The sequence below is a fragment of the Gastrolobium bilobum genome, unplaced genomic scaffold (genome assembly GCF_033153095.1).
Source record: "Gastrolobium bilobum isolate Gb01-03AN ecotype WA unplaced genomic scaffold, APGP_CSIRO_Gbil_v1 utg6327, whole genome shotgun sequence".
NCBI classification, from domain to species: domain Eukaryota; kingdom Viridiplantae; phylum Streptophyta; class Magnoliopsida; order Fabales; family Fabaceae; genus Gastrolobium; species Gastrolobium bilobum.
In genome coordinates this window covers 117,687-138,793 of record NW_026895832.1, presented here as the reverse complement: position 1 = coordinate 138,793, position 21,107 = coordinate 117,687, and the positions used below count along the sequence as shown (strand labels likewise).

The following is a 21,107-nucleotide window of genomic DNA, read 5'->3' as shown; positions in this document are numbered from 1 at the left end:
ATTATTATTGGTTTTTCAATACTGGCATGATATTATCGGGGAGAGCAAGAATGATAAAACTGCACTGTCTTTCCACGTACGAATAATGATCAAGAAGATATCATGAATACACTGAAGATTAGTACGAATATAAGGGTGTAGATGAAGAGATCTTGATAAAATCTTTGCATTCGGATTGGTATTAGCTGGTACGTTTGCGCCATGACTTGCTCAACTCTTCATGGGCTTGATTGGATTTTTTTATACAAGAAAATGCTTCTTCTTTTTTTGAATAAAAATATTTTTCGTGTATTAGGATGGAGTTTTTGAAAAAAAAAGTATAGATTAAAAAAATGGCGAAAATATGCTCTCTTGTATTTTTTTTTATTTTTTTTTTGGAAGCCAAAATACTGCTTTTTACTTAAAAGTGTTTTTTAGATATTGATATAAGAGATAGAATATTATGCCTACTATTTTGTGATCTAACAATGTTAAAGAAAGTAAATAGAATAGCCATAAAAAACAGACAGGCATAATATCCTTGATACAAACACAAAATAACTCTGTTTTTTGAAAAATATAAAATATAAAAAAGGCTTTTTTTAAAAAACCCATGCAAACGGGCTTCATGTCTCCTCGGTCTATCTTAGTGCTTACCTGCATCTAGTGAATTCAAAGAACTTAAATTGTCTCTGTTTTAAGCCACCTAGTGGTGAGAGGTGTAGATAATTATGTAATAGGTTGTGTGATTAATTCCTCAATGTATCCCAAAAAAACAAAAAACTTCTATTGGAAAACAGATTAATATGGCAGCAGAAATAAAGCCCAAAATGAGAGGTACCAAATGATAGACGTGTTAAATTTTCAATATAACATTAAATACTCAATCTAATTGGAAAATTTTAAGACGTGGCTGTTTCAAAGTTTGCAAGCAAATCAGATTACAATTTTTTCATAGGGGAATCGCAAATCTATGAATATGTAATTAAAATTATTTTTAAAATGCTACATAAAAGGTCAATCTATGATTTCGTTCATAACCCATGTCCTAAAATAATGTCTTACAAGGTCGAGGAAGCCAAATTATCATCTTCTGCGTACACCAGAACTTGTTCCACGCTGTACTGCAGATCCTGACTGCTGCTGTGGCTGAGCACCTGCTTGCCCACCAGCCTGTTCCTCAGGCATATTCATTGCTTGGGTAACGGCATTCATTACGATGAGTCCAAGAGGGATCAGGTACATCCACTGATATTAAGACAGGTTCCACATGAAAATTTTATTTCGGATACATATAGGTTTAATAAAAAAAGGGGGAGAAAGTTGTAGCATAAAAATCAAGCCCAACATGCATGTTGTATACTTACGTATTTAGCCCAAAAGGACCTTTCTATTGGCTGTACCATTTCACCATCTCCCACCTCCCCACCAAGCACATCTTCAGCAAATATTGGAGATCTGTAAAACCAAAAAATATTTGTTGAATAAAAAGACACAGAAGACACACTAGTAAAAACCTGTCATCAAGATAGTGCAACAGCTACATCATGTATGATGCTAATAAACTAAACTGCAAAAGGTTTACCCCTCCTTCCTTCCTAGTTTATTAGATAAAGACCATATTAATCTTAATCAAATATATTCCAGACAACTTCACGGAAACATTTAATTGGGGAAGCTATTTTTCTATTTCTAATTTTCAATTTTTTTATCTCTATTTTTTGCTTTCGTTTCAATTGAGAAGATATTTTAGGAAAACATTCTTCCAAGAAAATAAAAAACTGGACATTGAATTCAGTAAACACTAAACAGTTCAAAGCCAGAAGAACACATTCAATTATTTTTTTAATCTCATTATATTTTTATATAATGTGTATATTCTTTTTCTTTTTTCTTTTTTGTAAATTAATGTGTATATTCTTAGTTATATAATCAACACCAATTTTTTCAAAGACCTCTGAGCAGTTTTTCATCCTGCATTTTTTGTTCCTCAGTTTTACCAAAAGAACCTTCTTGACATGTCTTTTGAGGATATAAGAGGAAGCTTGCTTGTTCATTTTCCGTTTAACTTTGTTATGAATTCTTTGAAAGAGGGACTAATTCTAAAGCTGTTAAACTGCAGGCATTATTTGAATAAAATTCATCTAGTCTTCATCCTCATCCTCGTAGTGATATAAATCTTCAATGTATTCATACACATCTTCATGATCCACATGACCTTCAACAATTCAAAGGTTTAGAGTTCAAACCACAACATCATAAGTATTGACCAAGGTTATGTTAATGATTATTCCAGACCAACTTATAATTAGCGAACACTGTATACTTTCACTTGATCCTTTCCAAGTGCTATTTGGCAAAAAAATCAGTGAATCAAATATGGAGCGTAGAACTCAAGGAAGAATGTTTTCTGATGGAGACAAACAACCATAGAAGACTGCACTCATATAAAGACCAGAAAATCAGAATATCAGAATAATTGTTATGCTGAAATAAAAGCAATCCAGATTGTATTCAAGGACCTTATCCATTGATAATCCAGTCAGCAAAGGTCACAAGGACAGAATAACACCTCCATAGTAGAATCAGAAAAAATCGCACAAGATGAAAATTTTGAAGAGGAATATTCCATTTCCTGGGTCAAACTGATAGTGGTCCAACATCTCTTTTCTGCCTTGCTTAAACTTTAAGTAACTCAAGAAACCATGACTCAATAAGCAGAACGGGAGCTGATAGGGTATCAGATGACAGAAGAGCAGAAAATGGAAAGAAGAAATGGAATTTTGTATTGAATCTGCAGAATTACAAGTATGGTGGCTGACCTTTCTAGAGGTCAGCTCTCTCATCTAGCAGTGAAACTGCCCCAAAGTGACATTAATTCCAGCCTAATGCTAAACAAATCATCCCCCCTCCCCCACAAACCTGATCTCGTACAGAAAAACCCTTCTAACAAACTCTAACAGAATCAGTTCTTCCCTACATGTCCTTCTGACATGTCATGATAGTGGCTTGGCCCTGGATTGTCTATAACCATTTTACCCTTCCTAACATACACCCTGGTTACTACTGGCCTATCAGGAGCCTACAAAGAAATATCCATAGTCATTCCCAACCTTCATCTGAAAATTCAATTCGTAATTTTTGTTGATTAGCCTTTTAAGACTTCTGTGAGAATTTATGAACTTGAGAGAATTCTTGAACTAGTCCAAGAGTGATATATGGGCAAGAGAGTGTGATAGTCTCCCCGTAATTGATTGTAACTCACTTGGAGAGGCTAGGGTGGACCGAAAGACACTTGTTCATCAGTAAAAATCTCAGCGTTGCTGGGATTGGATGTAGACTCCACATTGAAGATTGAACCAGAAAACTCAATGTACAAGCTTTCATCATCCTATTTGTCAAACTTGGTGTCTATCTTATCCGGGGATAGACCTTCAATATGATATAGTTTTTGTCGCCCTTAAAGGTAGTCTGAATGACTTGGGACCACTGTAAATATTTTTTTTAGTGAGACAGTAGGTTGTATGCAGAACCGGGAGGTTGTTTAGATTGACCGATGTGGTCACAATGGATTCAAAAATGGATTGCGTGGTCTGGCAGGAGGTTTGGGTGATCTCTGAGTCAAACATGGTTGCCAGAGGCAGACTGGGCAGCTGGGCCATGGCAGAGATGAGAGAGAGAACACATAGGTGATGCTGACAGTGTGGGCACAACAGTTCTGCTGGTGGCTTTCACCAGTCAGAGCTACAGCGATGGCGGACGGCTAATAGTGAGAAATTCTAAGAAATTCATTGGTGATGCAAGCCCAATGAAGGCGTTGTCTCAGGAACAATGAAGGAACAAACGGATAGGGGTTTGGATACTACGAAAGCTGTTGGGATTGGCTGCACTGAATGCGGCCTTCACAAGGCTGCGATGAAGATGTTACAACAGGACTTCACAATGGGGGGCAACCTTCCATATGGAGGGTATACACTAGGAAGAGTATGACCCATAGGCAACCGTAGCCAATTAGTACAGTCAGTTTCTTTTCTATTTTGACTGTGGTCAACAAATCAGTTTGCATAAATAGTAGGATTCCTGATTGTATTATACAGAGAATTACTTGTATGTTTTAAAGAGAACTCTGAGGTGAGGCTCAGACACGGAATTCCTTCCCTGGGAGGAGGGTTACTGATAAGAATCTTGAGGTGCACCACCCCAAAAGCTAGCTCAAAGGGTGGGAGTGCCCAAGGCCTTATAAACCCCACATTAATTGCTCATACAACCAATGTGGGACTCCAAGTCCCATACCTTGCATTGCAATGCCGGCGTCACCACCCGCACCGCTCGATTGCAACCGGGAGATATAATGGAAGGCTCTGATACCATTTGATAAGAACCTTGAGGTGCACCACCCCAAAAGCTAGCTCAAAGGATGAGAGTGCCCAAGGCCTTATAAACCCCACATTAGTTGTCCATACAACCAATGTGGGACTCCAAATCTCATACCTTGCAAATAGGTCCTAACAGTTACCCTCTTGTAAACTTTCAATATGTTAATAAAGAATCAATTTTCAACCATTAAAATTGCTTTCTTGCTCTGTTTTCCTACGTCTGAGTAATACAATAGTCAGTTGAGATTTCCAGGGCGTAACAGAAGACAAGCTAAAGTTTCACGGAAGCAAAGTCTCCCAAATCGAGAGCTCTGATACTATGTTGAAACTTGAAATTCTGAATTTAAATATTTTTACATAAAAGTTTACAATTTATATACTAATGTTGGTGCAAAAAGTCAAAGAGTTGATGGTAAAAAAATTCAAAGGTGTCTGGCTACCTTTGACTAATTACAAAATTATTAGTTTTATATTTACAAGCTATAACACTAGTCAAGCCTAGTGCATCTAGCCAGTTATAATTTAGAAGAAATGATACTGTCTAAATATCAAACCACAAAAACAAATAGTGGAGGAGAATAGTGAAAGCAAAGCAACGCCCTGTATAAACTGGCAATTTCATCTAAGCAGCGTTTCTACTACACCGGTAATAAAAAAGTGAGAAAGCCAGCATTATGCTGATTTGAATTTCATTTTAACATAGAGGGGAAAAAAGAGGAAAGAAAGAAAGTTGAAAATATTTTTTGTTTTTTCTATTGGGTAAATACTAATTGGAAATTTAAGAAAGTTTTCCTTAACTGAATGCTCCCTTAGCAACCTTGCTAGGAACACTATGAATGCTTCTTTTTTTCCTATTATATTTGTATATTAAGTAAAAAAAACCACTACCCATTAAATCCCGACTAGCGAGGGTGGGGTAAGAGCAATCTTTGTACTCAGCCTTACCCTCGCATAATTGCAAAGAGATTATTTCCCGGATTTTTGTACATTAAGTACCAAAAAAAAATAACAATTAAAAGTGAAATTGTCAATCATAGAACATATACCTTGGTGCCTGTTCACTGTTCTTCAAAACTGTATGTGATTTGAAAGACCACCTTGCAGGCTAAAGCCAAAAGAAAACCACGTATAAGATTATCTTTTATAATATAAAATCAGGTATTCGACATCAAATTAAGTTTCACAAGTTATGAAATGGACTGGAAGACATGCACATTAGGGTTTTCTCGCTAACTTTTAAGAACAAGAACAAGAACAAGATGTGGCGTAGCAGAATATGTGTATGGAATATTCAGGTAGACTAAACTTCTATAAAAGGCTTCATACATGATAATTTTACTATTTCAAACAAGCAGGGATCAGGACCACGATATATTAATAAGATAAACACCTTCCATCTAAACTTCCACCTGCCTGTTTTAGATCTAATCACACCTTTATCCTGAACTGCAAGATTGTAAAATTATTCCTCCTAAAATCATTCTATATGCTCAAAAAAAATGTATATATGGCAAAAACAGTTAAAACATTGAATAATGTATGTATTTATATCATTATGTGTACGTTGAGGAAAAAGATAATATTATTGACTCCTTGTACAACACAAACAAATTGAATAATAGATGGCAGTTGTACCATGTCAGCCGTGTGTTTTCAAGAGAACAGAAGCAAGAGGGGAGAAAACAGATGACAACAAAACATGTTGAAAAGTTTTAAAGTTGAGCTATGCTCAACGAAAAACAAGAAAAAAGTACAGTTGCCAAAAGCAGACATGACTTACAAGCTTCAGTTGCCGGGGATAAGGGCAAGCCCCAGGGGCACCATAATCGACAGCCAAGACGTTAACACCTTCCTGAAACAGAAAAATGGAAAGAGTGAGACTCAAAAAGATTAAAAAGAAATAAATGTAAAGATAGATCTGTAAGAAAAGCTATCAAACCAAAGTTCAGTTCTGTTTCCAGGTTGAACTATTCTACTTGTTATATAGGGAACTCCACCCATGTACTATCAAGTCTCTTCAATTTATATGAAATATGAAAAACTCACTAACTTTTCAAAAGTCAAAACCCACTTTCTCTACTTTTTCAAAATCAACTGTTCCACTATAAAAATTACAGCTATTGAAGAGTTGAAAATAAACCCAACTACGGTCTATGACTTTCTCTTTTTTTCATCATATATAAAAAAATGGATACAAAATTTTAAAAATAAAAAAATATTTTCTATTAGAATGCCTCTTAACTGTCAAGAGGCTAGTATTTTGTCTTTGACTGTAGCTTGGATAAACAAAATTATTCATCAAAAGACGTTTTGGAAGGTAGCAAAAGTAGTTCTTGATGAATCAAAAGGGTTTGGAGTTTGGAACTAATAGTAAAGATTCATGGTGGTGGGAAAAAAGTGTTCAAGATAGGGATAAAAGTATAGATATTACTTTAAAACATTGCACCAATGTAGTAGTACCGAAAACTAGGAAAAGTATCAAGTAGCTAAGAAAGATACTAAAATCTTAAAAAAAGTTATCTAGGTGAAAGCAGAAGCTTTTCAGGGGTTACATCAATCTTTAGGCGCCAAAAATGAGGAAAAACATAGATACAAGCTTTCCAAGGGAGATGACAGGAAAACAAGAGGTTTAGTTTAAATCCGGTGAGATACATTCAGAATGAAGATGGACAAATCTTGGTTAATGAGCAAGACATTAAGGAAGAGTCAAGGAGTCATTTCTACAAGCTATCCAACAAAAGGCATGCCACAACAATAGACTTGAGGAGTTGAACTTCAACCGCTATAGAGGCTGATCAAAACTATGCTTTTTATCACACAATCCAAGAATTTGAGGTAAAGGAAGCACTAAAGAAGATGGACAACAGTAAAGATAGTTTGATTAAAAGGGATAGACAAAGAGTGAAGAAAACTTTAAGAGAAACCATTAAAAAAACCTTACTCTCAATACTTTATTGAAATTTTGGATTTTGATATAGCATAATTGGTTGTTTGATCCATATGAACACAAACACAGCTGTAATGCACATTCCCAAAACCATTTGTGTAAGAGCTGAAGCAAAACACATCAATTATCCCAAAATCCAAACACTGCTTATGAATCAATAATCCTATCCTATTCTATACATTCATTCTACCAAATTCATTAACTGAATCTACATAATAAGACATTCACTATTTTTCCCCATTTCCAGAAGACTGTTGAGTTTGATTTTCAAATGAGACGAGTATTTATGATGAATTCCTTTATGTACCAAAATTTGAACTGATGGGAGGAAAAGTTATCTTTGCAAATATAAAAGAACATCAATGCAGTATAAACAGCATATTTTATTATAATAAAGCAAATTACCATGTGTATTACAAAATGCTCCTCCAATCCCTCCCCTGGAAGACATCGCTGGATTCAGAAATGCAGAACTGTTAGTTATATTTGGAGTCAATAGTTCAAACAATCATCGCAACACCAAATAAAAGAGCCACAACTACCAAAATAGCATGACCAATGCAGTGGCAGCATAACAAGACTTCAAGCTATTGAAAGACATTCTTAAGAGTTAAAAACCCTACCAGGAAAAAATAAAAAGAAAAAAAGTAATAGCTTTCATTTAATATCACATGGTAAGCGCTGAACAAACCATACCCAGCATTATTAGTACAGTACTGCTAACTATCATATACCACAGTACCACCATTATCAACAGCACCAAATACATTGCCAGAAAAGGGAAAAAACAGACCGAGAAGCTAAAAGCTTCACACTTCCCAAGCATAAACCCGATTGTAAACCAACAGTATGAGCAGTAAATGAGAAGGACCAGGACCACCATATTTAGTTTTGAAAATTCACACTATCCAATGGACAAGAACTTGATTCGTATTTATACTTACAGCTTTCACCGAAGAAATAATATACTCCCTGCCAGGAGGGCTCAAAACATTAGATGGCAGTCTAATCCTATAGAAATCATCACCTTGCAACAGCTCCTGTAATAAGAGAAGAGCGCCAAAACTTTATACAAAGCTAGTATGCCAGAACACACACGGACAAAATAACTCGATGGAAAACAAATAATTACTTGAAATTTCTTTTGCTCAATATCAGTCAAAGGATCCCGCTTAAACCGCAGCTTCGTCAACGTCTGTCACGAATCAAAATTGCTTTTCAGTCCAACAGTATGAACCTCGCATATATCCATTAGAACTCAGCGCAATAAGATGGAACTAACGCCACAATAATATTTATGGTTTTGCACAGAATTAGACTCGAATCGACACAATACACATTCACGAATCGTTATCCTTGGTTTAAAAGAAAAACAACTCTAAAATTCTAATATGTTAGAGAAAGAGAACAAGATTTAGAAAGAAGCAACGGTTATCCATTAATAAGACGAGATAACAAAGGGGGAGAGAGGGAGAGGGAGAGAAATAAGTGATTGAAGAGAGTAACGAACCTGAGCGCCGTGGCTCCAAGTCTTTAGGCGAGCGGAGAAGTTACCGGCGTCGAAGAAATCGGAGTCTCCAAAAGCGTGTTGGAGTGGGAACTGGATCTTGGAATCGGAGGCAGAGTCTGAAAACCTCTTGCGAGTGGTGGTGGAAGCAGATGAAGGTGTGTGGGATTCAGGAAAATCGGAGGAGCGTCCTCCTTCGAGGCCAAATTCTTCGTCGTCGAGGTGAAGCTCGTCCGATTGAAAAGCGAGTGAGAGAGAGTAAGAGAGGAACAGAGTGAACAACAAAACCAACCGGAATATTCCCATTCTCGCGGCGGAGCAGATCGCAACTGAGTCTGCTTTCTCAAAACCTTTGTTATACCCGCTGAGTCAATTATATTTCACTTTTTTATTTTTTATTTTTTTTATTTTTTTAGTAGACCGTCTAGGAGCTAGGAGGCTGTTAGATTACTTTTTAGCGCAAAAATAATAAGCTGAGAAAGATAAATTAAATCGAGCAATTTTATAATGTTTTACATTTATAATGGATTTTTAAATAAAAATTACAAATGAAGTAGAAACGGTAAAAACATACTGAAAAATAACTATCCAATTAAATAATATAGAGAATAATTATCGAACTAAACAATACAGGGGTGCTTTGCTAGGAATTCAGAAAACATAGAAATGGAATTACATATTTATGGAATCATGAGTTTGTATCATTCAACTCTTCATCAAAATAAACATTATCCCCAAGGTTCTTGATGTCCCCAAGATTGGAGATTGTCATTTGATGTTGGGTCAAGTTGGTTATGGTCAAAGTGTTCATCGCAATTAAAATAAAACAGAGCTCTTCCCGCCTGACTTTCATTTCTTCGATGGCTAATCGTTGAACATCCGGTGGGAATTTTGATGGTGTAGAGGTTAAAGGCAGTGCTTTATTGTGGAATGAAGTAGGAGGTGAAGTGGATACAAGAGGGAAGAGAGTTTGTCTTCTTCGAGTTTGGCGAGACCCTGCGCTTGAAAGATGGTTGTTGGTTGGAGAGCTTGTATCTCTTTTCAGATTGTTGGTTTAAGACCAAATATAAAGTTGTGAAGCAGGAGCTATAATGGAAGGTTGGAAATGCGATTTGCTAAGGATTCATATGCAGTGATGTAGGCTTGAACAGCAGTCGTCTGTTGGAGTTTTGCAAGTGATCCTATGTGATCAGCATAGGGAGAATCACCAAAACGAGCTTCAAGTGCCATAATGAAGTCGTGTCAGTCATTGAAGGGGTGGTTAGAGTGCATCCATTGGAACCAAGCAAGGATTGGTCCGTCTATGTGAAAAGAGGCAATATGAAGTTTTTGTTGTTGAGGAGTATGGTGAAAGTCGAGTGACTGTGTAGCTTTGAAGAGCTAGCCTGAAGGATTTGTTCTGTCAAAGCGTGGGAAGTCAAGTTTGAAGGGTCTAAGTTAAAGGACAGGTGGGAAATATGGAGGTGGTAGTGGTGGAGGAGGAGGTGGAGGTGGGTTATTGGTGGTTGGGGTGATATGCATGAGTTGGTCAATACGGCTTATTAAAGTGGTAAATGTAGTCTGAACCTCATCAGGCAATGAACAGTCTGATTTGATTGTTTAGTAAGGTCAAAAAATTGTGTGGATGTTTTGCAAAGTTGGTTGATTTGGGAAGATCTTGGGTAGAGTTTTCGAAAAGTTTGTTGATTTGTGTGGCATGGTTTTCTTGAATTTTTTCAAGTTTTCTAAAACACGTTCCTTCAGCCATGGATGAGGAGAGTGGACTCAACGAGAGCACCAAATGTTAGATTCATATTTAGTAAATGATAAGCTTAAGGAAAGGAGAAAAATAATCTAAATGAAGCAATTTTCTTATATCTTTTCATTCATAATTGGTTTTTAAATAAAAATCACAACTAAAGCAAAAACAGTAAAAATATAATGGAAAATAATTCCCCAACTAAACAATATGGAGAATAACTACCCAATTAAAAAATACAGGGTGCTTGCTAGGAATTCAGGAAACATGAAAGTGCAGTTACATATTCATGGGATCATGAGTTTGTATTAGAGGTTCGGTCACTACACTAATGTGATGTGCTTGAGGTTTTGGATTGGAATAAGCTTTATATGATTAATAGGATGTGAAGCGAGGGACCATTTGAATGGTTTTTTTTTCTCTAAAAATTGCTCTCTCTTTTTTTCAAAAATAAAAAGTACTTCTCACTTCAAAGTTTGTTTTGATGTCTCCTTTTTAAAAAAGCACAAGTCACAAAAAAATAAAATAAAAAACTGTTTTTTTTTAAGCTAAAAATTTTAGCTTGTAAAAAAAGCAAGTCAAATGTCAATTTTTTTTTTTAAATAACTAAATAGATTTAGTTTTTCTAAAAAACACTTCTAAAACGACGTTCTTTTAGAAGTAAATGCATATAAGTATATAACTTATCTGCATTAACTGCAGAAATATCTTTCTGATTTAATATATTTCTTTTTGAATGAGATCTTAAATAAAATTATACATGTTGTAACACAATGCACAAAGGCATGCAACAACAAGCACCAATTGGGGAGGGGATTTAGTGGTATTGTTTTCTCTTTGTATAAAATTACAATTGCCATATCTAATTTCCTAGTATATCCTAATAAAATAAATATATATAATCTAATATATTAATAATATTAAATAATATAGTCTAATGAAAATATTTAACGCGATATAGTTATAATTGAATGAAAAAATATATATATTCATGGGAAGAAAATGAAATTTGGTCAAACAGAAAGTAATTTTGTGATGAATATTTCTATTTTTTAAAATAGATTATCTTGTATCTGGTAAATCCTTAGCCCTCTCAATAGAATGTTTTTGTAAATTATGGTAAATGTAAGTGTACAAAGCGTGATTTCACATTCAAAGTTTAAATGTACTTTAACAACTTTATTTATGCCAGAGTTTGGTTTTGTTGGATGGTAGTTTAGAAGTGGACAAATGAGTCATTATTTCTACCACTGTACATAATTGTTAATCTCCAAAATTGGTTTTAGTTAAATATTACACAATTTATTATTATTATTATTACTTTATTTTTATGAATTTTTTTGAGAAAATGATATTTTTCGTTATTATGACTGTAATGATTATAGTTAGAAAACCTTAATATTATTGAGATTTTTATCACATGTGCTTGTTTTGTGCTAACCTTCTTATAAGACCATCATGCCTAGTCTATACTTGTCGGTGAAGGATGGACGGTTACTGTTTATCGTTATGAATGACGTTCAGAATTTTATATAGTAATTGAAAATCAATGAGCTGTAGCTATATTCCACATAGACAATGTGAAAACTTATATTTATAGGCTAGATTAAAATGAGACTTATGTATTGTATAAATTTGTAACTTTAAGTAGTTAGGAATGAAATATATATATGGTACTGATGTAAAATAGTTTAGGACATAGACTTATTGTAAGATATTTAGAATGTGAAAAGTTATCTAGTAACTCAAATCCATTTACAATATAATGAAGGATGTTAGTTTAACTAATTGACCTTCCTGAGTTTATATTCCTCTATATCTCTTGTTATTTTATTAAAATATAATTTAGGAAACAATATGATATTCTCTAGTCACAGAGGATGTTATATGTGTTAACACTAGTGTTTTAAAACTCGGATCGATCATCAAACCGGTCGAGGTACTGGGTCACTGGTTCAACCGAATTCAACCGGGTTGAACCAGATAAACTGTTCACGTATTAGAAATATAAAAATATTACTTATATTAATAAAAATTCACATAAAAAAATTATCAATGAGCTTCAAAAAATAAATTGATTTTCAATGATAGCAAATATTATATACTTATAAGCTTCTAGCTTTAGACCTTATCCTAATATTGGATTAAAATTGCAATATAAGTTAAATGCACCTTTTGTGCTTGACATGATACGGATAAATTAAATCATGATAACAAATAGTATGCATGAAATGTACACTAAGAAAAAAGTGTCACCGTTATCATGATAACAAATAGTATGCATAAAATATACACTAAAAAAAAAGTGTCCACCGTTGAGATGAGCTCATGAGACCATCAGTGTTTATTACCACTTAACTTCATGAGATCATTATAAGATGCAACTAAATTACATAAACGAACTGCACTAATCTAAAATACCTTATTATTTTCACCTTACTTTTAATCATATTCATCATAAAATATGAATATGATTTAATTCAAGAGTTCTTATAAAAAAAAATTACCAAAAAAAAAAAAAGAATAACCGGTCTAACCCGGGTCACCGGGTTTCGGCCGGGTCAACCGGTTCAATCGGGGTTGGCTGCAGAAGCATAACTGGTCCATATTTAATATTTTATATTTATTTTAATCTTTTATGATTATGATTTCCTATATTTAATGCTTTCACGTTAAATATGAAGAATCATAACCATACAAAGATGAAAATAAATATAATCATTGGATCAACATAATCGATCTATCGATGAAATTTATTGATAGTAATATTTGTAGTAATATTAATTGATTGTTATAATATTCTATTTCTATTTTACATGTGTATATTTTTCCCCCGAACCCAACCCTAAAACTCGTGCGCAAAACATAGTAGTTCTTTTGTGGGTAAATATTCCAGATCGAATCCAAAACAAAACAAAACAAAACAAAAAAGAAGAGTGAGCAAAGCGAGTGGTGTGTTGGAGTAGTAGAACCCTAATACGAGCACTGAAGTGGTGGAGTAAACATGGATGCCATACGAAAGCAGCTTGATGTGTTGATGGGAGCAAATCGTAACGGAGATGTCAGAGAAGTTAATCGCAAATACTACGATCGCGATGTTTGTCGCCTCTATCTCGTTGGCCTTTGCCCTCACGAGCTCTTTCAGCTCACGGTAACCACTTTTCCATCGTTCTCCGTTTCTTTCTTTCTGGTTTGGTTAGGGTATCGTTTTTTTAATTCTATTATTTACTAAATCCGTTTCAGAAAATGGATATGGGACCTTGCCCCAAGGTGCACTCCTTACAGCTAAGGAAAGAGTATCCTTAACGATCTCTCTATGTATTTTACTTAGGGTATTGCTATTAAACAAGATTGTTTTGTTTGAAATTAAAATTACGCCCCGAACAATGTTTATTATTGTGTTTTTGGAATAGTGCTTAACTGTTTTCTAGATATGAAGAAGGGAAAGCCAAGGGGACTGATAATTATGATAGGGAGTTGGAGGATGTTATAGATAAACTCATTGGTGAGTGTGATAGGAAAATTGGCAGGGCTCTGAAGCGCCTTGAGGACGATGATGCAAAAGCTGCAATTGCAATTTCGGTCTCTGAAGTCACTCAGGTGACTGTTTTGTTCCGGTTTTGTTTGTTTGTCAGTGGTGATGATCCTGCAAGTTGTAATAATTATTTTGTTCAATGTGCAGACACCTGAGGTGCTTGAGTTGTCAAAACAAATCAAAGAGAAGTTGAACGAAGCTGATGAATATGGTATTATTGTTACTATGTAAACTTTTTTTGTTCTTTTGCTTTTTGATGAAATTGTAGAAAAGAACAGAATACTATGGGGATAATACATGACATGGAACTGTGAATGATGTCTGTTTATATGGTCGTAAACCCATTGTTTTTCTTGTCTCGAGTTGTAGCTTTTGCCTTTAGTTGAATGTCTATGTTGCTGGAGGTATCAATGTATCGCATTAACGGCTATATTTGCTTTTTTGCCCATAGTTGCAAGTTTGTGCTTTTCATGTGAAAATCTGCATTTGTAGATAGGGGTGATCTGTTTTTAGGAATTGAATAGATCCCAATGCAGAAGTTGGTAGTTACATCCCTTGACAACTATGCAAGTTCAATTATTAGATTGCAGCATTTTTAAGTATGAAAACTGCAGATGATCAAATTTAACTTGATTAGATTTGAAACTATTTGATATGTGATTAAATGCTTTTATTCCTCACACAAAAGTTGATTAAACTTAGTATCAAAACTTAACAGGATGGAAGATTTCATTATCTTTTATCTTTCTAACATTTAGCTGAGGTTGTGAATAGGGTATGCTATGCCATTTAACAGTGGGTCTGTTGAATCACGTGACAAGAAGTCAAATTATCAAAGTATTTGAACTTGCTTATTTTACAAGTGCTTGAAATTGTTTTTTCTGTTGTACATGAAGTCATGAGTGATGTTATTTTTTTAAAGTTTGATGCATGTCTTAAATGGTGAAAAACCTGGTTTTTGTTCATTTTTTTTACTTGTATAAAACAATTGTGGATTTACAGATCTTGAAGGCAAGACAGATCTCAAGATTCGAGCTTTGGAGGTTGTAGAGGAACTTAGAACTAAAAGAGCAGACAAGCAGGTCAGCGATCTCAATATTTTTTCGCAATTCATGTTGTTAGACTGTCATGTCAGTTTTCTGATCACTATTATAGATGATTATACTAACAACCCTTTTTGTTTTTGTTTTCTATCAATTTGGAACAGTCTATGCTTCTTTTAGATGCCTTTAACAAAGATAGGGCATCTTTACCTCAACCTCTGCCAAATCCACCACCTTTGGCACCCATTCCGGTGGTTACTCCTGATCCTCGAACACAGGAGATGATAAATGAAAAGTTGAAGAAGGCCGAGGATCTTGGTAAGTCAGTGATACTCTTAGCACATGTTTGGTTTTGCTTAATTTTTTCACATAAGTAGCTTTGCGGATAAAATCTGTTTCTGCAGCATTTTGATTATCTTTAACTGTTGAACACAAAATAAGATAATCCAAACACACCATGTGTCGCAATTATCTTTAAAACCCTTTTTAGTTTTAAGCAGCTACAAAATTTGCTATATGTCTTTCAAATGCTGATGCATTCATTACAACATTAGATGATTATGAATTAGCAATCTGATATATTTCTGGATTAAGAGATGGATAACTTGGAGAGAAATCCCCTTACGAGGGAAATATAGTCTGAAAACTAGAAACACAGAATATACTCTCAGAAATAATTCTGAGCCAAGATCCCATTCTATTTTGTCTTGATTAATTATTCATTTCATCTTCACCTCCTTCAGTTATGACAGCACATCCCCCTCCCGTTTCTCTTGGAACCCTTTCTATTAGCGTAGCTTTTATAATGTTAGTGAGTATAGAGATATGGAGGTCTGTATTCTGACCCATTACTGTAGTTCATGTTGTACCAGATTCTGATCACTATTTGGTTATTTTGTTACTAGTCTGTTAGATCAGTTAGTTAGCTGAGTGACTCATTGTTGAGTCATCAGCAGGTCTATATATAGTGCTTGTATCAGAAGCTTTTATATCAGTTTTCTATTCCACAAAAACCTGAATATAATGTGTTTCTTTCAGATTGTCTTCCTCTCTCTTTCTCAAACTTTCTCTTGTTTTCTTGATGCTACACAATTCTAATACTTTCGAATTCCTTTGGTGCCTCTGTTGCTTCCTTCGGTTCAATTCCCAAACTGCATCTTCTGTCTGGCCTTCTGTATTCCTGGAGAGTGGTTTTTCTAATACTAGGCTTAATAGGCTTCTTCTTTTTTACATAAACTTTCTTAACCCGCCTATCATAATCTCATGTCTCTACCCTTTGTCATGTACTGTAGTCAATTGTTTCTTGCAGTCCATTTGAGTCTGGCATACTTCTGTCTTCCTCTCATAAAATTTAGTTTTGAAATGCTACTGGCAGAATTATCTAGTAAAGGCTGCTCTTCATAAACTGCAATAACGAAAGCAAAAGATATAACATATTAGTAAAACTTGAACTACTAAGATAGAGCATGAATAGTTATAAGTTTTATGCCTTTCAATACCTATTACTGAATAGGAAGATGATTTATTGAGTTTGATGCGGCCGGAGTATTTATAAAGGAAGAATTTTTTATGAATAGTAAAGGATGGTAAAAAAATCAAAAGAACCATAGAGAGCTTAGTCATGACTCATGACTTAATTTGATGGCAAAAACTGATACAATAGTTCCTAAGGGTCTTTTCAAGCTTCTAATAACCCTAGCATCATATCAATCAATTACATGTCTTAAGTAAATGTCACCACTCAAGTTTATCAAAGGTCACATGCTGCTCCAACTCCCCTAAAAATAGCTCATGCCAGTTAAAATAACGTCTTTAAAATATTATAATAGCTCATTTGTCATGCCTCCGAATTGAAAATAACTAATGCTGATATGACCCTTAGGAATGAAAAAAGAATGGAATACTTGTGTTTGAAAATAACATTTGTCATGACCACAAAAAAGAATGGAATCAAAAATATTGAAGAGAAAATCTGCATGTCTCAAAAGGACTTTACCATTAATATGATCTAGTTTTTTATTTTATATTGTAAAACTAATATATTGTGAGTTTTTAGCTTTAGCCTCTGGGAAGATTTGGTATACTTGTGTTTTAACATCAACATAATGACTGCTGCCTGGTAGTCATGATAGCATTTTCGTTTTGTTTGGATCTTGATGCTGTATGTGTTTAGCTAAAAACAAACAAATTCGACCCTAAGCTTTGTCCTTTGCCTTCTGTGTAGCAACTCTAAAATGTGAACAGATTGCTTCTTGCAGAAAATCCTCTTTATTTATTATTTAATGATATGTATTTTTAATGAACAGGTGAGCAAGGAATGGTTGATGAGGCACAAAAAGCTTTGGAAGAGGCTGAAGCGCTTAAGAAGGTACTTCATTTTTTTTTTCTTATTCATTTTCAGCTTTTACTTATGTAATGGCTCTAATGGTCTGATTCTTCTATCTCAGCTTCCTGCGAGGCAGGAGCCAATATTGGATTCTTCAAAGTATACAGCTGCAGATGTGCGGATTGTGAGTAGATTTTTTTTGATCTCTAACTCTTTTTGTTTGATAAAAAATTACATTTATATTCCACCAATACAGCAAATGAGATGTTAGAATAAATTAAATAAAGTGTAGGAAAGAAGCTCCTCAGTCCCTTTCAGTGTCATAATTCTTGACCTTGTCAATAATTTTATATTAGTTATTTGTCCGATGTATACAACTTGCGAGGTATACCATCATGACATATCTTGTTCCAAACCTACTATTCATTGTAAGTTCATATTTATGGGAGTGCAATATACGCATATGTATCTCTTTTTCCAACTTTGTAGACAAGGAAATGGGAAAATAATTTCCTATATCTTCGCCTCATATCCACAATTTTGAAATATTTAGGTTTTTTGTTTTTTAGCTGATAATTTTTTGCTTATTTAGTCATATTAAAATATAAGTGTAATGATTCTTACACCTGTTTTACTCATATAACAATTCAGACTGATCAGAAGCTACGTGTGTGCGACATTTGTGGAGCATTTTTGAGTGTTTATGACAGGTAATGATCCTGCACCCCCTACATCTTTTCCCCTTATTAAGTGTTGCTAGGGATTTTTGGAGTTAGAGTTTGGGGTTTCAAGTGCTTCAGCTTTTGACCCGTTAGTAATACCTCCTTGTCACCAGCAGGCTCTTGTGCCAGTTTTACGAGGATAACTTTTGCAGCTAAAGAATGTGCGTCTTTTCTGTTTTTTGCTCGTAGATCATGCTATTCTTAGCTAGAAATTCTTGGGGAAATCATGTCGTACATCAGTATAATATCTTGATGCTTTTGTATATTTTGCTTTAATGTTTTGATTTGCATTATCATTTACAGTGATCGCCGTTTAGCTGATCATTTTGGAGGGAAACTTCATTTAGGGTATATGCAGATTCGTGAGAAGTTAGCAGAACTTCAAGTAAGACATCTTTCATGCAGTTCTAATCTTGAGTGATTTTATTCTATTCTGAAACTGGTTGTTAAATATGTATTTCATTTTAGATATGGAGAAAATGTTAAGGATTTGCCAGTTGGTTGTTTGCTGCATGACTCCTAAAGCCTCTCTTTTGGTTGCTTTTCAGGCTATTGCTTCCATCTAATTCTTGAAATATATTTAATAATTCCATCTTTCTGCCATAGTATAAAATGAAAAAAGAATAATGTGCTAAGTGTATTTTGTTCGTGATCTGATGCATTGGTTCAGGTGCTGGTGTTTGTTTGACTTAGTTCTAAAGAGATTCCGAATTAGTAGATGATGTGAGTTTTCTAACCTAAAAAAGAATGGATTTTACGTCTTGATGGTGGTCATCCTTTATTAATAAGTAATAACAAAGGTCTCAATTTGGTCCTAAAACATGTAAACTTGTGAACGGATGCACTTGTCATTTTGGTTTGATGTTTGTTCTGGCATTGCACTTCGTAAGTTAATATGGTTTCTTACTATTAAAATATAAAGAAAATCAGAATTTCTCAGATTGATGTCTCTGGGTTCTGGTCAAGCGATTAAATTTATGTCCATCAGTGACAATCCTGGCTATTTCTATAGCAAGTTTGTCGCTTTGTGCACTCAGTTTTTTGGCCTCCCATAATGTTATAGGAGTAATGTTTTCATCAATTTTGGCTTGTTGCTCAATACCAAAATGATTTTTTTTTCCTTCCTCTATTGTTAACTCTACTATTATGTCTGATTATTTCATAGTGTTTAGCCATTCATAGGCAAAAGGAAGAATCAAAAGAATCGGATGGTGGGATTGACTTTGAATAGTTCGGGGGTTGTGTTTTCGGGCATGTATTAAGTGTATATGTGAATTTTGTATATGAACTTTTGCTTAGGAAGAATCTCAGACTTTGTTATTTTCTGGATCAGGAAGAAAGGAACAAGAGCCGTAAGACTGAACGGCATGATGACAGGAGGTAAATTCCATTGCTTCAAAATATAGAAACATATTTGATGAACAGTGAAGTATAATTTCATATTTGGTTAAATATTGTGCGCATTTATTTTGCCTTAGATCAAAAGAACGGAGTAGGGATCGTGACAGGGAGTCGAGTAGGGACCGTGAACATGTTGAGAGTCATGAACGAGTGCGAGAGCGGGACTATGATCGCAGGAGCAGGGATCGTGATAGGCATCACGATAGAGACCGTGGATATGATAGAGACCGTGACAGAGATGCAGACCGCTCTCGCTCCTATGAATCAAGAAGTCGTCGGAGGTCCCGCTCAAGATCTCAAGAGCGTTCTAGGGACTATGATCGTCATAGGTACAAGCTTGCTTGACTGTTCCTTCAATCCTCCCTCCATTTGTTTTTGCATCCTTTTTCCACAACATGCTTTAGTTAACCATGGAAAACAAGTGCAGGGGATCCAATAGGAGTGACATAAGTGGGTCCAAAGTCTGAGAGTCAAGTAGAGCTTACTATATCGTCACTCCTAAAGCATCCCTTGTGGTATCCAAATACAGGGGCACATGCATAGCTTTTGCGTTGAAAGTCTCTGGCTTAGTCTTTGGTTATTTCGTTTTCTTTTTTTCGTACATCTTTTTATGCATCTAATCTTTGGGAGGTTATATCTTTAGAGAATAAGTGAGGGATTGCAACTATTGATGAAAAAATCGAGTGGATTCTAACAAAATGTATGGGTTGTTATGCATGTATATGTAATATTAACAATTGATTTTCTCGTTAATGGTTGAAATCCCTTACTTTTTCCTGTAAAATGAGGTATCACTTCATTCATATTTTACTTATCAGTACCTGGTGCCTAACTTTTCTCAATACTTTTTTGCCAGGCGTCATGATCGATACTAGCAATTGCCATGAATCTTATGGATATGAATAGCCTAGGTGGTTGTTGAACCTTGTGTTGGACAAATAATTTTGCAATTTCTTGTGTTGGGCTGTGTCTCCAATGATGGATGTAACTTGAGAGCTTAGATGTAGTTAAAATTATGGTTTGATGTCGCTTTGCAGATTTTTAATCCAATTTGTAATCTGCTTACTTGGAGCAGTTCCTGCGATTGTGCCTTAAAATAGTTGTTCTTTTTGGCTAATCATATGGTCCTCTTAGTTGCTTTTAGAAAAATACCCCGTGTTTAAGGAACCATGGAATTGATTTGACACCCTATCATTTTTTGTTAACCACTTGCATAGGTGATATGGGATGGTTAGTTTTTTGTTTGTCTAATATATTTAGCTAATAGTTAGTAGGGTTTGAACACTGCGGTATTTTTGGTAGAAGAGATCGGTTTCACCTTGCACCGTTGAAAGTTCATCCTATATAGATTATGTTTACACAATATTATGTTAATTTAAAATTACATAATATTTTCACTGATATAGTTTAAGATTAACGTAAATATATAAAAATATGAAATATTTGATTATATGTTAAATGATGATAAGGATTAATTATAATTTCACATTTGAGTCGATAAATTTATTAAGTCTTACACTATATATATATATA

General features: G+C 34.6%; 2 protein-coding genes across 2 annotated transcripts; one reads left to right on the top strand and one right to left on the bottom strand.

The window, feature by feature from the left end:
• Positions 1–858: 858 nt before the first annotated feature.
• LOC133296264 (uncharacterized) lies at positions 859–9,148 on the bottom strand. The gene is made up of 8 exons (XM_061495212.1): positions 8,813–9,148; positions 8,435–8,497; positions 8,247–8,342; positions 7,708–7,755; positions 6,136–6,207; positions 5,402–5,460; positions 1,347–1,437; positions 859–1,227 (listed from the first exon to the last, which is right to left on the bottom strand). Exons 1-8 carry the CDS (start codon positions 9,113–9,115, stop codon positions 1,066–1,068), a joined length of 894 nt encoding a protein of 297 aa, XP_061351196.1. The 5' UTR covers positions 9,116–9,148; the 3' UTR covers positions 859–1,065.
• A 4,274-nt stretch (positions 9,149–13,422) lies between these two features.
• On the top strand, positions 13,423–20,747 carry LOC133296252 (uncharacterized). The gene is made up of 13 exons (XM_061495198.1): positions 13,423–13,698; positions 13,791–13,843; positions 13,979–14,147; positions 14,230–14,293; positions 15,085–15,164; positions 15,290–15,443; positions 17,432–17,493; positions 17,573–17,635; positions 18,103–18,161; positions 18,477–18,558; positions 19,507–19,553; positions 19,652–19,903; positions 20,431–20,747. The coding sequence occupies exons 1-13, from the start codon at positions 13,552–13,554 to the stop codon at positions 20,447–20,449; spliced, it is 1,251 nt and encodes a 416-aa protein (XP_061351182.1). The 5' UTR covers positions 13,423–13,551; the 3' UTR covers positions 20,450–20,747.
• Positions 20,748–21,107: the final 360 nt, after the last annotated feature.